At 32.8% G+C, this 17,447-nt stretch overlaps 1 protein-coding gene across 1 annotated transcript; it reads left to right on the forward strand.

Moving 5' to 3' along the window:
• Positions 1-7,808: 7,808 nt before the first annotated feature.
• LOC126551320 (thrombin-like enzyme elegaxobin-2) lies at positions 7,809-15,679 on the forward strand. The gene is made up of 5 exons (XM_050204373.1): positions 7,809-7,879; positions 8,640-9,150; positions 9,986-10,090; positions 10,175-10,359; positions 15,186-15,679. The coding sequence occupies exons 1-5, from the start codon at positions 7,809-7,811 to the stop codon at positions 15,532-15,534; spliced, it is 1,221 nt and encodes a 406-aa protein (XP_050060330.1). The 3' UTR covers positions 15,535-15,679.
• Positions 15,680-17,447: the final 1,768 nt, after the last annotated feature.

The following is a 17,447-nucleotide window of genomic DNA, read 5'->3' on the forward strand; positions in this document are numbered from 1 at the left end:
CTACAATTTGTATTTTCTAATATGCAAGATGTGCAAAAAGATGATTACAACTGTGGTATTTATGTGGTACACTATATAATGCAAACAGTTTGTGGACTATCTAAAATGGAATTTTCCCCTGACAATGTGAGAAAATTGGTGAGGGAATCCCTAGAGCTAGTTTTCTCCAATGATATTTCTGTTGGTGAACATTTTAGAGATTCTGAAACGGTAGTTTTTACTAAACCTTTGGATATTTATGATATAGATTTTAATAATAATTTCCTGTTTTACTTCAGTGCGCTCTTGATACTGAGTGGTTGGCTATAGTAAAAAATGATGAGTGTAGTTACCTCTTTGACTATAATTATGATTCATTTTATAAAAGACATGACATTTCATGTGATTTTGAGGTAAAAAAGTCATTAAAAATAAATAATCCTTCAATAGTTTATGCTGTAGGATCAGAATGTTCAGAAGATGATTGCAACGCTATGTTCCTCTGTATAGTGGTGTTTAGTAATTTAAAGAACATGGATTTGGGAGTAACAGTTATTACAAAATATTTTGGTAGCTCTTGCCCACATAAGCCTATAACACGTGAAAACGATCATGAGGTATTGCACTCAAACATTTTTATAGACGACAACTTGCACAATTTTCATGTCTTAAGAACTGGAGGTTTTGATTACAGATTGAGAACACAAAGTAATTATTGCATAAAAACTTTGACTGAACAATATAGAAATTTAAGTATGTATTTGAATCGTTTAAAGTCCTACTTGGAAATATCTAATACTTTAAGCGAAGAGGATTTTGCTCTTTGTTTTTCATTAATTAAAACCGACAAGTATTATCCAGTTGTTGGAAATGTATTAAGGTGTTTACATTGCAAGCTTATAACCTACAATAGTTCATTGATATCTACTATTGGTAAGATCAACAAACAATTAGAACAAACTGATGTTATAAATATTCTTAATAACCAATATCCTAATGGACCTAATGCACAGTGCGATGATATTATTTTTAATAATGCTAAGAATAATACTAATCATTTCTCAAATTTGTGTGGATCTTGGATTTTGACAGAATCTGAAGTGGTGCAGACAAATTATCTTGAAAACCATGACCATGTAAAACAATTGTTTTCACAAAAAATGATTGAGATAAAAATTATTGTGTGTTAAATATTATTCTTCAAGAAAAAATAAAAAGGTTAAAATTACAAATGAAGGAAAACGCCTCGCATCGGTGTTCTATGCTCGGTGTAAGCATGAAGATTGCAATAATTATGTATTTAGATTTTTGGTGGATCCAGACAACACAGTATACACTTTACAGTTATTGTCTACAAAAATTGGTAGTAATCATAAACCGGGAGTATTTCATGCACTTTCATTAACGGGGTTACGAAGGCAAGCTATCAAAGAAGAGTTATCTCATAAAACTGCTGCCATGGTCAGAAGAGATGCTATTTTGAAGGCTGATCCTGAAATGTTAGCTGCAGGTAACTTGAGCAACATTTATTCTAAAAATGCTTTGCAGATGGCACGAAATGAAAAGCTTGCTGAAAACGATTTACACTGGGACGATGTAGCTGATTTAATTTTAAGATGCAGAAAGGAACGGGAACTATGTTCTCTTGATGATATATATGTGCACCAAGCCAGTGACCCAATTGGTTGTCTATTTTTTTCAGTAAAGCATTTTACTTCTATTCAAAGTGTTATCGACAAGTCCTCATTAGTCTTACATTTAGATGCTACTGGATCTGTTGTGAGAAAAATAAATGCAAAGGGGAAAAGGGTATATTATTATGCCGGTGTTGTGAATATAGATGGTAAAATAATACCTTTATTGAATTTTGTATCATCCGAACATCACATTGCAGCTATTAGCTGTTATTTGATGCGTTTCAAACATTGTTTTGGACAAAAGTGGCCAATATTCAGGACGGTTGTTTTAGATTTTAGCATGGCGTTGTTAAATGCAGTTTGTGAATCATGGAACAAATTGAGTTTAATTGATTATATTAATAATTGTTATAAATACTGCAAATCTGAAAAACCAAATCAACAATTTATTGTTTTACTTCTGTGTGGTTCACATTTTCAACACATGATATCTAGATGTGTTAAATCCATCACAAAGAGTAAAAAAATTCATGACTTTATTTTGGACTGTACTGCATTATTGATCATAAGTACAAATCTGAATTCAATAAGGACTACTATCCGATTAATGTTTAATATTCTCCTAAATCAGAAAAAAACTTTATGCTGTGCTCACAGTATGAATGCGTTAAGTGATCAGTGTCATTCGGTTAGAGCAAAAGAACCAACAATCAGTGATGGCGTTTCTGATGACGAAGCAATGTTTACCTATAGCAGCAGCAATTTTAACGAGAAAAGTATGTTTTATCTTGATTTTGAAAAAATTTATAGAACTGTCTATGATACATGTAAGATAACCGACAATTGTGAGTTATTACCCAATAATGAATATTACTGTGAATTGTTTGCAAAAAAATTTCTTGATTTGTATTTACTATTCACTTGTATGTGGACAAGATTGATGATGCCACAAGAACTTATGTCAAAATATTCTGTTAAAACTGTTACAAATGGTAATGTGGAAAAGCATTTTGATAACGTAAAAAATTCTTTGATGAGAGGTGAAACAAATATGAAACTTGGTCGTTTTGTTAGTAAAATTCAAATTTACACTGAAGCTGTGTGTAAAGAAATAAAAGATAAAATACCAAGGGTATTGTACAAGCGTAAAAAAAACCAAATACAAATTCCATTTAGACATTTTTTAACTGATCATAATTATGCATTGAGTTCACAGACTAATAAAAAATGTAAACAGAGTATTCCAGAATGGGATGATAGTAAAACTTTTTGTCCTGGTGACCCAGGGAATATCTTGGTTGAAGAACAATGGCAAAAACGATCAAAAAGAGTTCAAAGTCATTTTAATCATATTAATATTCAACGGTTGAGTTATGATTGGCAGTATAAAAGTACTGAAAAAGTTGTTCAATGTGATAATGACCAAAATGGACAGGATAAAATATTAAACTTACCTCGATATTCCAACTATTTGTTCACTGATATTAAATATTACTCTCCAAGTTTAATTGAACAGTATGTAGTTGGTGTGTATTCGAGAGAAGGCTATAAGTGTGTGACTCTGTATGGTGAAGATTTTCGTACATTGCAAAACAACTCCTGGTTAAACGGAACTGTGATTGACGCACTGCTATTGACTTATGTGAATAATGAAATTGGTTATATTCCTGTGAAAATAAGCAATACAATTTGGTCAAGTACCAAAGTTGAAATAGCCAAATTTGATTGGACTAAATACGGTGTGTTATTTCTACCGATCAATCCTGAGGGTAATCATTGGACTTTATTTATTATGGACTTCATCTTGGGTTGTGTGTTTTACTTGGATCCTCTGCGTCGAGAATCAGGTGACTTGTACTTACCTCATTTAAAAAAAATGTTGTTTTCAATGTGTGATAATGAAAAAGCAACAGATTTGTTGCATAAAATGGTTCTTAAAAAAATTGAGTATCCTTTACAGAATGATCGTAACAGTTGTGGAGTGTTTGTGTTGTATTATTGTAGTACATACAATCCAATGTTTACTCAGAGCTTTTCAAAGGAAATTAATGTGAGTGATTTAAGAAATACATTGCAGCATCGATGTTTAATGTACTCTGATAATATCAGTGAAAGATGCATTATGTGTGCACAAAATAGAAAAATAAATTTTACTTGGATTAAGTGCAATAAATGTCAGCGAAGAGTTCATAATGTGTGTGTAGGTTACAAATTTATGACTAAAGAATTGAAAAATGAAAACTTCACATGTATCTTATGCAAAGAGTATATAAATTAAGTACCGTATATAGAAAATAAAAACTAGATAATATGAAATAACGATAAACAAACTAATACAATATTGTAAGTAAATAATGAATGGTTGGTTATATAAGTTAGGGATCACTTATAAATTACACGTACAGTAAAATGGAATCTATTACCTAAAATAAAATTAGGAACCTAAGTAACTTAAGCCATACCTTTAAAAGTGGGCATTAACTAGGTAGTTGAAATGTTTAAATTAAAAAAAAATGCAAAAAATATTTCTGATAAAAAAAAAAAAAAGTTAATTGTTTTAAAATTAACTTAAATTCAGAATGTAACCAGTTAAATTTATTATTTATCAATTATTAATTATTATCTTTTGGCTTAACTTAGCTCATCTTGAGTTAATTATATTCATTACCATGCCCACATTTGCAATTCTTATATAGTGTTAACTCCACCATTGACGGTCCTCAGTCCGTATGAAAAAGGAGGAAGGGCGCTTTAAAGACATTTTTCTTTTGTAATTTAAGTATTAAAAATTAATGATGCTTCTCTTGGTCTTAAAGTAATGTATTGTTCTTTTAAATTGTTTTTCAACCTTAATATTATTATCTATATTGTGTTATTTTTATTTTGTAGGTTATACCATATTACCATTGCCCAATTGCTGAAGAAGTAGGTAGCCAATTTGAATAGTGCAGATCTTTGAAGACCAGGATGTATAATTGTATAAATGTGAATTGGAAAGTGGCTACATGCCTACATATAACTAGTTCAGACTTCAGACATATAAAACTAAATACTAATACAAAAAAGTATTAAGTATTTTAGTTTTTACGTTTTACATAAAATGATTTCTTTTAACTTTTAAGCTAAATAAACCTAAATTTGATATTTATGATGATAATTAAATCATTTTGAAGGACAAGACAATACAATTTAATATTTATAGTATACACTGTGAAGTGTATTTTTGAAATACTACATATTATTAATGTAATTATTATGTTTAAATATACACGGTGAGCATGCTCATTGCTCACACCCAATTTTTCTTTTAATAATGAATTTATCCAAATTCTGATTTTAGACATTTTTAAATTTACTCAAATACCATATTTTAGAATTTTAGAATTTTTTTGTACTACCTACTTAAGGAGTTTACTGTGGTTATACAAACTCCTGGTTTCCATTCCAAATCAGGATCCCACTTTTCAACTGTAAATTATTTACTGAATAATTTTTTTGAAAATTTCATTTACCTAATTCAAAATTCAAATGAATAGTTTCTTAGTATTAAAATAACCTTAAGAGGGCCATAATAGTAAAAATGAAATGTATACAATAGATACATTGAACTACCTACTAGTATATCTGATATAGATTATATACTGCTATTAATTCAATGCAAGATAATCATAATATAAATACCACCGCCATGTATTACTTAATATGTTATAAATAAAACTAAGTAATATTTATGATAAAGTACCAAATATCATTGCAATTAAATATCTTTCTATTAAACTCAACTGTGTAATTGTATGTGTATTTCAAAGAGATTAATCGAAAGGTGACCTGAGAGTTTTTTATGCACTGGTGGGTAATAGGTGATATTTATTAATTATTATTAACTACAACAGGTAATTAAAAATATTACAGTTATTGGTTCTGCAAGGTGGGTGTAAGGTGTAACATTAAACCACAGAACAATTAATTAGATTGACCTTTCCTTTGGAAAATGTCAAGTTTGTCATACTACTATAGTACTATACAGGGTCTTTCAAATTTTGTGTGACAAAAGACAGATCTGTCCCGTAAGAACCAGTGTAATCCCCACCATTTTTGTCTTACAACATTTGGATGACCCTGTATATGCTTGAATACAAAACTCCTAGCTTTTAGTTTTAATTTTATGTATTAACTATGCATAATTAAACATTATAAATTTGAATAAATTAATCAATTAATGAGTATTAAGTAATAAAAAAATTTTAAATATTTAAATTTGGCGGCAAGTAATTATGTATATTTATTATATTTTATGTTATATTTTATTCCAAGCCGAACAGATATGATATTTTTCTTCCATGATAGTGATATAAAGCGTTTTCGTTTCAAGCACTAAACTCTATATTATAGCAAAGATATCGATCATTATCAGTAATATATATAATATATGCAAGCTGACCTTGTCAAACATACAATTCGGATACTTAACGCAAATTGCGATAGGTTATTATGGTGGACGATATATTTTAGCAATCTTTTTTATCCGAAAAAGTGTTTAAAAAAGTACAAGAGAACATCATTCTTATATGTGGCCGTTTTGTTTCTAGCAATTCATGATTTGTTTTAGATGAAAAATAATACATTATAATTGATTATTATTTTAATAATAATATTAGTTTGTTTTTTAATATTTATTAAGTCGAGTTTTTGACACATACGAAAATTTTATTTTATTTAATTTTATATTACACGTTCGAGAACTTTGATGATGCGACGTTTCTCGTTCACTGTCGTTGTAGCCACAGCGTTATGGCTACAGCAGACTGTCGGAACCGGCGGTAAGACATCTGTCGTGCCCTCATTTTGGTCGAACGTCACCGCCGAATTTCCATTTTTAGTGGGGTTGACCACCGGAGGAAAAGACGACGAAACGAACCGGCAGACCCATATTTGCTCAGGAACATTGATATCTTCGACATTCGTTTTATCGTCAGCGTATTGCACGTCGAGTTTGATGACCACGGACAAATCGAATTTGGACGGCTCTTCATTAATCGTACGAGTATAAAAATAGTTATTTTTTATTATTTATCTTTATTCCTACAGGACACAGTAATATCATTACTGAATTCTACGTGGTATAATAATACTGTACAAAATTTCACCAATTATTCTTACCCATATATCAACCACACACGACATACCTCTCAATTAATAATAAATTAATTCAAACATTGAGTTTTTTAGTGTTAAGTGTAGGTTTTTAAGGGACATAATATGTTTGAATATTTCCACTTTACCATTTCATATTTTTAAATATAATTTTTTCCATCAAGATTCTATGAAATATAAAATAATTAAAAATTTGAGCCTTAAATAAACTTGAAAATTCAGAAACCAAAATTTAAGATGAAATTTGGTGTACATATTATTTGTTTTACATTTTGTACAATGTACAGGTATTTACATTTGTAAAATTTAAAGTACCTATCTTCTATGAGTTTGGATTTCAGGCAAATTCGATTAATATTATAATTAATAAACAGTTTTCTCGTCATTTCTGTTTTGATTTTGACGGACAATATATTATAATCCATAATCCACTATTTTTTTCTTGTCTCAAGTTATTTTTCAATTTATTTTTGGTAACATTAACGTCGATAAACATCATATGCTGTCGCCAGTCTACATACGCAGAAAGGTTTACTTCTTTCATGAATCGCAGTATATATCCTGTAGAGTTCTAATCCTATACTTATGTAGGGTGAATCACCAACGAATTCTCTAATAGTAATTAGTGAACTCATGCGCTTGCTCGTGGATCACTCAAATCAGATGCACATTTTTGGACTACGATAATTTTTTTTATTAAAAGGCATATGGAAAACACCCAGGAACTCCGTCAAGTACCACCGGACCATAGGTGTTTTACACCATCCGTCATATACAACAACGCCACACGCATTTCCGACTTATCGCTGGTAAAGGTGAGAGAATGATGAACAATATATACTAAACGAACATCTTAAAATGCATCGCTAAGACTTTTAACGCTAATTTTTATCATAATTATATAATGTAACCTTATAACATTTTAATAGCTCAAGAAGCCATTCAAACATGTTGAACATTTCGTCGGGTTATCGCCAAGAACGTTGAAAAAAGTGAAGTTGAACTGAATTGCGTAATTGTAGGGATAGGTGCGCCCCCATGAACGAGGTTATAAAGGTCCCAGTTCGTGTAAAATATGGCCGCACCGCTAGCCGGATTCCCAAATCAAAGTGAGCAAAACAATACGAAAAAATAAATATACGATTTATCTACTTGCTTAAGAGTTTAAATACGAAAAAAAATTATATTTTCAAGTTAGGATTATTAGAATCTTTGAATTATAATTTGAACCTTAAGTTAGGTAACTTCAAAAAAGATAGTTTGGATACGTTCCAGTTGATGTATTTAATTATTACACATCATAATTTAATATTATAAATAATATTGCCAAAAACTTAGGAGTATTATAGTTATCTGGAGTTTCTAAGTATACTGATCTGATTTCTTTTGGCCCAAAACTATTGAACTTTACATTGTGTATCTCTTATATAGTTATAACACACTGTTATTGATGACTATAACATATTATCTCATAAGAATTATTTCTTATATTAGTTATTACTTATTACCTATTTGGTTATTTGTGTTTATAGTTTGTAACGGTATCCAAATCTTTGATCACACTCGTATCCCTAATAATTTTAAAAGTACCAATAGTCACTTAAGTCGTTACCCGTTTATCTATCCCTTGCCAAATTCTCCATTCTCCTGTAATCTTCTCGATACCTACACTATCATCCATCTAATACATTCTGCAAACAACGATTACAATTTTTCACTCGTCCATATTCTTTTGTTTTTTTATCACCAAACGTTGCATTTTGGACTTGTTCTGTGTAAATAAATCAATTAATAAATCACGTGTTGTAATAAACAATGAGAATGGATGATACTGGATGATACAGGATGACGTTTCCCGCGCTGTTTCAGCTCTAGTCTCGAGTTTGTGATCGGCTCCACTTGGGCGGATTTCTTGTGTGCAGAGGCGATAGACCTAGGAGTTACGCGATTGCCGTGTGACTGGTCTGACCCACTGCTGTGCTCCAGCGGTCGGCATCAGTATGGAATCTTTAGCTATGGGCACGACGGCACAAATGCGTCTCTGGCAACAGAGGCAATTGAGTGCGGTGATTCGGCTGTCCAGGGCAGACTCTTGTTTGACAATAGGCACACTGACTGGATTTCTGAGATGATGGCAGAAAATGACAGAACTACAACGAGGCATCGTCACACCACGCAGCCACGATCGACAACCAACTCGACTCAAGCAGTAGTGCCGCACGTAACCAGCACGGCCCGTCCGGTCCGACCAGAAATCGACTACCCGTATCTGGTATACTTGGAAGGTCGGTTTGACGAACCGGTGTGTGGCGGTACTCTAATAACACCCTGGCACGTTCTCACGACCGCTTACTGTACGACGAGGATGACCAAAATCGTGGTATGAATCACGCACTATACAATAATGACCAGAATTTGTCAAAGGCAGTATTTATGACAATACCAATATTGCGTATAGAAGCATTTCTGATCGAATACTTCATTTAATTTACATTGTTCTATTACTCTAAAACAGTGGTGCGCAACCTTTTTTGGTCCACGACCCCCAAAATTATTTATTTTGATAATACGACCCCCGCTCCTACCTACCAACATTATGTAAAAGTATAATATATATTTACTCAATACTATTAATGTATACATTTAATACAAACATATTATTCATATAAATTAAATCGTTAATTTTAATATTTCGAAATTAAAATATAGAAATAAAATATATGTATAAAATAATATACATACTATATAATATAATTATTATATTATATTATAACTTTTCCATTTGGTGTAAAATTTTTGGCGACCCCCCCATAAAATTTCACGACCCCCTTAAGGGTCACGACCCCCACGTTGCGCACCACTGCTCTAAAATATATTGTTGGTGTGAAGGAATTGGGTGGGTTATATGGTATGCGCGTAATAAAAAAAAATGTCTATTTCATATACTTCATATTTTTATCGTTTCTATATGATATTTGTCTAAAACTATTAAACTATATGATATGATACCCAGTCACTACACTTGATATTTTATCCTAGACACATCACAGTTTTATTATTTCGATTTTTCATGATTAAATTTATTTTATTACTGTTTAGAATACAGATAAAGATTAAAAAAGTAAAAAGTTTATAGGTACTTAACTTTATAGTCGATTTTTTTTCAGTAATTTATTGTGTTCATTTTGATTATTTATATTTTTATTTTGCTATAGGTAACCGTTACAGCACATCATAGACAACACGCAGACGCAAGACTCGTTTACATTCATCAAGATTTTGACTCGTACACACGGACCGCGGACATCAGCATCGTAGTTGTAAGCATCCCTGCCGTCACTTCCCAATACTCTTTATTTTTCACAACACACAATAATAGCATGGTTTCGTTTTTAATCTCACAGTTACGCGAACCGTTAAACGTGATTAGGTACGTACAGCTGCCAGATATTATCAGTGACCCGATCAACGACAACTCCACTACCAAAGCGCTGAATTGCGTGGTGGTGGCGAAAAGATGGATGACACCCTATTATTACATTACGGTCAATGTTATGTACGGGCTCAAAGCTTGTCGGGAATCATTCGAGTATACATGTTATTATTATTATATATATAATGTGCTTATCTGTTATATTATAACTAGCTGACCCGACACGGCGTTGCCCGTGTGTTACTTTCTTTTTTTGCATTTTCGTATACCGTGTGACTTTTTAATTTTTAACTTTTTAATTTTTTAAATTTTATATTTATAGGCCGTGAATATTATTATCTATTATATAAAAATAAGTCCGGTTTTCCTCCCTGACGCTATAACTCCAGAACGCACGAACCGATTTCCACGGTTTTGCATTCGTTGGAAAGGTCTTGGGCTCCGTGAGGTTTATAGCAAAGAAAATTCTGGAAAATTCAGGAAAAATTCAACAGAAAAGTGGGGAAATCGTTTTTCACATACAGCGCCATCTATTATACATAGCATGTACTATAATACTTTAAGAAGCGCCATCTATCCAGCAAATAATCAACTAAATTATTTTTGGTAGTCAATGGCAACCATTTAAACAAAATAAATCATTTATTTAAAATGTTTTTAAAAATGCATGCAAATAGACATACAAACTTAAATCGTTGTCATAGTAAAAAAAAGAAATTAAAAATTTTAAAATCAGACTTAAAGAAAAAAAAATATATAAAAATTCATCAATTGAGAACAGCTGAACCGATTTCGCTAATTATTTTTTAGGAGTATTTGTTATTGTCTGGACAAGGTTTTTACGAAAGAAAATTTTTAAAAAGTCAACCGAATAAGTAGAAAAAGTACAAAATCTATTCATTGATGTCTGGGATTTGAACTCGATACCATTGTCTTTATTTACTCTATGGTAGACATCTAAACATCAGCTCGATGTACAATCAATATAATCTATGGTTTCTATAGTTATTTTAGTTTGGAAATTTGAAATTTGTTGAGTGAATTTTTTTTTAGTTCACAATAATCTATCTATCTTCAACACAATATATGTGTGTATATATAAAGTGTGTGACAGATAGTCATTATTCTCTGCTCAGTTAATTTCATTTAAGCTCAGTGTAAATTATGTGGATCGTGCATTTGAAGTTAAATTCAACACTCTGTCCATAGTCCAAAATGCCTAGAGAACGACGTGCGAACATCGGCCGCCGCACAAGACATGCAAGCCAGCAACAAGTCTATTCAAGGAACTTAAGAGAAGAAAGACAAAATATAATAAGAGAAATGACCGATTGAGACATCGCGTGAGCACACGAAGATCATTGGCATCATACAATCGCTTGGCATTCCAATATGATCCCACTGCGAACTACAGTGATGATGAAAATTTGGATATTGGACGAATGACGACTATATGCCGATATTGCAATGCGGGTAAAGTTCAAAAGAGAAACGGTTGGATTGTGCTGCGCAAGTGGAAAAGTCAAACTGGATCCATTACTTACACCACCACAGCCACTGAAAACATTGTTTGATGGAAGTGATCCCGATTCCAACCATTTTCTTAATACAATGTTGATACATTGCAGGAATTCGTTAGAAATAATGTTCCGTTGCTGAATGAACAGCAAAAACAAGTATACAAAACATTAATGCAAGCGGTGGACAATAATACTGGTGGTCTATTCTTCCTGGATGCACCTGGAGGAACAGGGAAAACATTTGTCATTTCATTGATTTTGGCCACTATTCGATCAAGATGTGACATAGCTTTGGCGTTAGCATCATCTGGAATTGCGGCGACTCTTCTAGATGGCGGTCGTACTGCACATTCTGCGCTTAAGTTGCCACTCAATTTAAACACAATTGATACTCCAACGTGCAATATTTCCGATCCAGTGCAATGGGAAAATTGTTAATGCAATGCAAGCTCATTGTTTGGGATGAGTGCACATGGCACATAAGAAATCACTTGAAGCACTTAACTTCACACTGAAGGATCTTCGGAGAAATAACAACATCTTTGGCGGCTTGATGATATTGTTGGCAGGCGATTTCAGGCAGACGTTGCCAGTAGTTCCCCGTGGAACGCCTGCAGATGAATTGAATGCTTGCCTAAAGGCATCACCTTTATGGAATAACGTAAAACATTATCGCTAACCACTAATATGAGAGTTCAACTTCAAAATGATCAAAGTGCTGCACAATTTTCCAAACAATTGTTAGATCTTGGAAATGGAAAAGTCCCAGTTGATGCGACATCTGGATTAATTACTCTTACCAACGACTTTTGCCAATTTGTAGACACTCAATTAGTTCTTATTGAAAATGTTTTCCCAAACATTAGTGAGAATTATAAGAATTATGCTTGGTTAAGTCAACGAGCAATTCTTGCAGCAAAGAATAATGATGTCCACGCACTGAATTTCACCATTCAATCAAAAATTGCTGGCGATTTGGTGACATACAAATCCGTTGATTCAATAACAAATCCCGATGATGTAGTAAATTATCCAACGGAGTTTTTGAACTCTCTGGAGATACCAGGATTTCCACCACATAACTTGCAACTGAAAGTTGGTACAGTTATTTTGATACTGCGTAATTTGAATCCACCGCGACTTTGCAACGGTACTCGACTTTCGGTAAAGAGACTTATGCCGAATTTAATTGAGGCAACCATTATTAACGGAAAGTACGCAGGTGAAAATGTATGTATTCCTCGAATACCAATGATTCCGACTGATCTTCCGTTTGACTTCAAACGATTGCAATTCCCAGTTCGCCTTGCGTTCGCAATGACAATTAATAAGTCGCAAGGCCAATCGCTTAGTGTTTGCGGGATAAATTTGGAAAATCATTGTTTTTCACATGGACAGTTATACGTTGCGTGTTCACGAGTTGGGAAACCATCCGCTTTGTTTGTGTTAACGTCAGACCAAAAAACAAAAAATGTGGTTTACCAAAGAGCACTACAATGAAACAATTAATAACACTTCATTTTAGTAGGTAATTGAAATGAATTTATTACTGTTGTGAAATGAAATAAATATTTCTTTTCAAATATATAACAAAAAAATTTTTTTTCTTTATCTTTTAATCACCAAACGAAATGTTACATAAAACGAATCTGGTGGCGAAACGGAGTTCGCCGGGTCTGCTAGTATTTTTATATTATTATTGAAGCACCTCCTATATAATACTACATTGGTTGTTCTTCCACTTGGGACAAAAATGACTAAATGTAAATGTATCACCATTTAAATCAGGTTGTTACAGCAACTATTTATAAACAAAAATTCCATCGTAAATTTTAGCTGTCCCACCCGGCGTTGCCCGCGCAAAAGTCACCTCAGGTGAAAACCGAGATTTTTTTTATTATTAATTAATAATAATAAGCTGACCCGGCAGACTTCGTATTGCTTACTTCGTGTTTTGCACTTTGTTGCCCGTTAAAAATGCCAATTCCTTATGACTCAGACTTTATTCAATACGTTATTTAATATTCGATGGATGATGTTCTAGATTTATCTTAAGTTTTCTGTTGCCCGGAATAAAAATTCTGATTCGCAGCAGTATAGATAGTAGATAGATAGATAGTATATATAGATAGTATAGATAGTAGATCGCGGACCTAGTGGTATTTGTACGTAAGTGTATGATTTAACTCTAATAAAGTATCAAAGTTATACTAAGTTTGACATAATACGGTAGATTAATATAATCAATTAATACATAATCCTAACCTAGGTTTTGATTCTCAAAAATCTTGAATAACCCGGCTTTGCCCTTGTACATTTTTGTTGTAACCTACTATAACTTTTATTTTATCAGTTTTAAAATTTATTACAGTCTGCTTTTAGATGTTAAGTTGATCCTTGGTTGCCCATGTATTGTAATATTGTAATTTGTCGGCAAAAAATACTTAACATTATGGTGTTATAAAAACCAAAAAAAAAAATATATATTTATATTGAAATATTTTATTCATCTCAATAACTCTTTATAAACAGTATTTTTGGTACTGCCTTTGGGGCTAAAATAACCAAACTACTGGCAGAGCTAACTCTAGAACATGTGATATAGAACTGTCCATGTGAAAAACATTCTTCTCTCAAGTCAATCCCTGTCGTGCTCAATGATTGTCCTTGAGACTTATTAATAGTTATAACAAAGCAAACTTTGAGAGGGAATTGTATTCTTTTTAATTCAAAGGGATAATCAGTTGGAATTTTTTAATTCTCGGGATTAAAACTATATCTCCTCTAGCGCTCCCAGTGATAACTATAGCGTTTATTACATTTTTGTGCAGAGCTTTAACTTGCAATCTTGGTTACTTTCTGATCCAAATTTTCATACAGTTCATCATTGAGGTACACCTCAATAAATACCAACAATAATTGTCCTGCTGCCACCAGCTCACATTCGACAACCATATTAATTAGTTATATTATTTTATTAGCACCTCCTTATATACTATACATTGGTTGTTTTTCCACTTGTGGCAAAAATGACTAAATGAAAATGTATCAACACATACATCAAGTTGTTATAGCAACCATTTAAAACAAAAATTAAAAACAAAATTTTTATCGTAAATCTCAAAATCCCCGTTTGAGCAACCCTTTAAAATGAGAATTTCGAAAAATCCTTTCTTAGTGCGCCTATACATAGTACCTAATAAGTACATATCCTGAAAATTTCAAATAAATCCGTACGGTAGTTTTGGCTGTACGTTGATTATTGGTAAAGTATACTTTCTCTTATATATATAGATTAGATACCTTAAGTCAATTGATATTGTTTACAGATAAATTTTTGCGAATCACAGATTAAATTCTTAGAAATATTATATTTTATCCAATAATTCATCGTAAAGATTTGTATATTAAACGATATCTGCAGCAGGCCAACTTTAATAATGGTGAATTTATTGTATGTAGTTCGGAAATTCAGACGACCGTCAACAAGACTTGGCGCGAGTTCATCTGTGGAGTGTCCAATCAAGAACTTCGGAACGACAGGGGGTATCCATTAATTTGCAACGGATTTCAGTACGGCATAATTAGTCACGCGTATCGTACCAAGATGCAAGCCTCCGAAACCGGAAGTATCGATTATCAAGTGCGTTTCTTGATAGTTGACTATCACAGAAAGTGGATCTACGGCGTGATAGCGGCTGATAATCAAACCGACACTAACGATGGAAGTCCATACGAATTCCCTAGAATCTGGATCAGCATTCTACCACCGCTAATAATCGGACTCTTATTATACAAATATTGTTTTTAAATTATTTTAAATTTTTAAAGTATTTTAATTATTTCACTGCTGAAGGCTAAAATTGAATATAACTGCCCTGTGCTGACCATATTTTATAAATTATTTTAATTATTTTATCACCTAATATTGATAGATCTATACACTCTGAATTTAAAAAAATTAAAAAAAAAAATTTCTAATGAAAACTTGTTTTTTTTTTTTATTTATTTAAGCATATTTACAATCTATACATTTTGTACAATAAGTAAATTTGATAACAGTGAATAGTAATGATTGAATGTCTTGAATATCTTGAGGGGGGAAAACCGTCCATCAACAATACCTCCTATTTAATTTGATGGGTTTATATCATAATAAGACCGTTAGGCAAGAGCGTCTCTTGGCCATTTTCTTTTTAACCTCCTCGGAGGATTGTTAGGGATAGTTATAGAGGACATGCGGGAAATCAGAGGGTTTTGGTTCGAGTGCAGTTTGGAGTGAAATTTTTTGTAATGATGAGTTGCTATATCGTTGACTGTTGGGATTTGGAGATCTTTATGTAATGCGTCGTTGGTCATATACCATGGGGCTCCAGTTATTTGTCTGAGACATATCGATTGGAAAGCTTGAATGGGTCTTATATTGGATGGTTTGGCTTGGCCCCAGATTTGGATACCATATGACCAGAGGGGGGTAATAATCGTCTTATATATTAATATTTTGTTTTTTAAATTCATTGAAGGAGACAATAATGGACGTAGGAGATGTAAACGTGTGTTTGATTGTTTTCTTTTCTGTTTTGTATGTTGGGCCCAGGTAAGTCTTTTATCAAGATGAACTCCGAGGTATTTAGTTACATTTTGGATAGTAATTGGTGAATTATTGAGAAAAAGTTGTGGACATTCGTTTTTTTTCAGAGAAAAATTTATTTGGACTGATTTGTTTTCATTTATTTTAATTTTCCATTTTTGAGTCCAATTGGAGATTAGATTTAAGTGGTATTGTATATTGTGGGTGGCTATGTTTGGGTCGTTGTTTGATGCTAGTATAGCGGTATCATCTGCATATGTCGCTAGGGTAGTATGGTTTGTTTTGGGTATATCTGATGTGTAGATATTATAGAGTATTGGTGATAGGTCGCTTCCCTGGGGTACTCCCGCTTTGATTTTGTGGTAGGCAGAGTAGGAATTGTTAAATTTGACAGTGAAGTACCGATCTTCAAGATAAGATTTTAGAATGAGGAAATACGGAGCAGGTAGAAACGATTTTAATTTGAACAGTAACCCGTCATGCCAGACGCGATCAAATGCTTGTGCAATATCTAGGAATACACCTGGGCAGTGTTCTTTTTTTTCGAATGATGATGATAGTAGTATAATTTGGTAGGTTCTGGAGCCTGAACCCTGAGCCTGAACCCTGAGCCTGAACCCTGAGCCTGAACCCCTGAGCCTGAGCCTGAGCCCCTCACCCTCGCAGCCGCCGCCGCCCGTTCCGCTACGTACGTGACGTACCCCCTCACCATCACCCACAGCCGCCGCCGCTGCCGCTACGTACGTGACGTACCCCCTCACTTACCCTCTACCGCCGCGGCTTATCACATATTATCAATCATTTATCAGTTATCAAATTGTTATCACATATTATCAATCATTTATCAGTTATCAAATTGTTATCACATGTTATCAATCATTTATTTTTATCAGTTATCATATATTTAAAAAATATAATATTCTGCGTTAGAATCGAACCGGGAGGGTATGAGCGTATCATTTTACCACCTTCCCACCTCGACTCTAACCCATTGAACAATATACTGCTATATTTAAATACACGCTAAATAATATACATAGAATACTGTACTATAAAATATTATTCGCGGTTGATGTTAAGAGACATTTCTTAGATGTACATATTATAAATATTATCGATAAATGAAAACTAAT

This window comes from Aphis gossypii, chromosome 3 (genome assembly GCF_020184175.1).
Source record: "Aphis gossypii isolate Hap1 chromosome 3, ASM2018417v2, whole genome shotgun sequence".
Classification (NCBI taxonomy): Eukaryota; Metazoa; Arthropoda; class Insecta; order Hemiptera; family Aphididae; genus Aphis; species Aphis gossypii.

Coding starts and splice junctions, on each gene's coding strand:
- LOC126551320 (XM_050204373.1), top strand. CDS start 7,809: ATGAACGAGGTTATAAAGGTCCCAGTTCGTGTAAAATATGGCCGCACC. Junction 9,151..9,985: donor CGAGGATGACCAAAATCGTG/GTATGAATCACG, acceptor ATTTTGCTATAG/GTAACCGTTACAGCACATCA. Junction 10,360..15,185: donor GCTTGTCGGGAATCATTCGA/GTATACATGTTA, acceptor TATTGTATGTAG/TTCGGAAATTCAGACGACCG.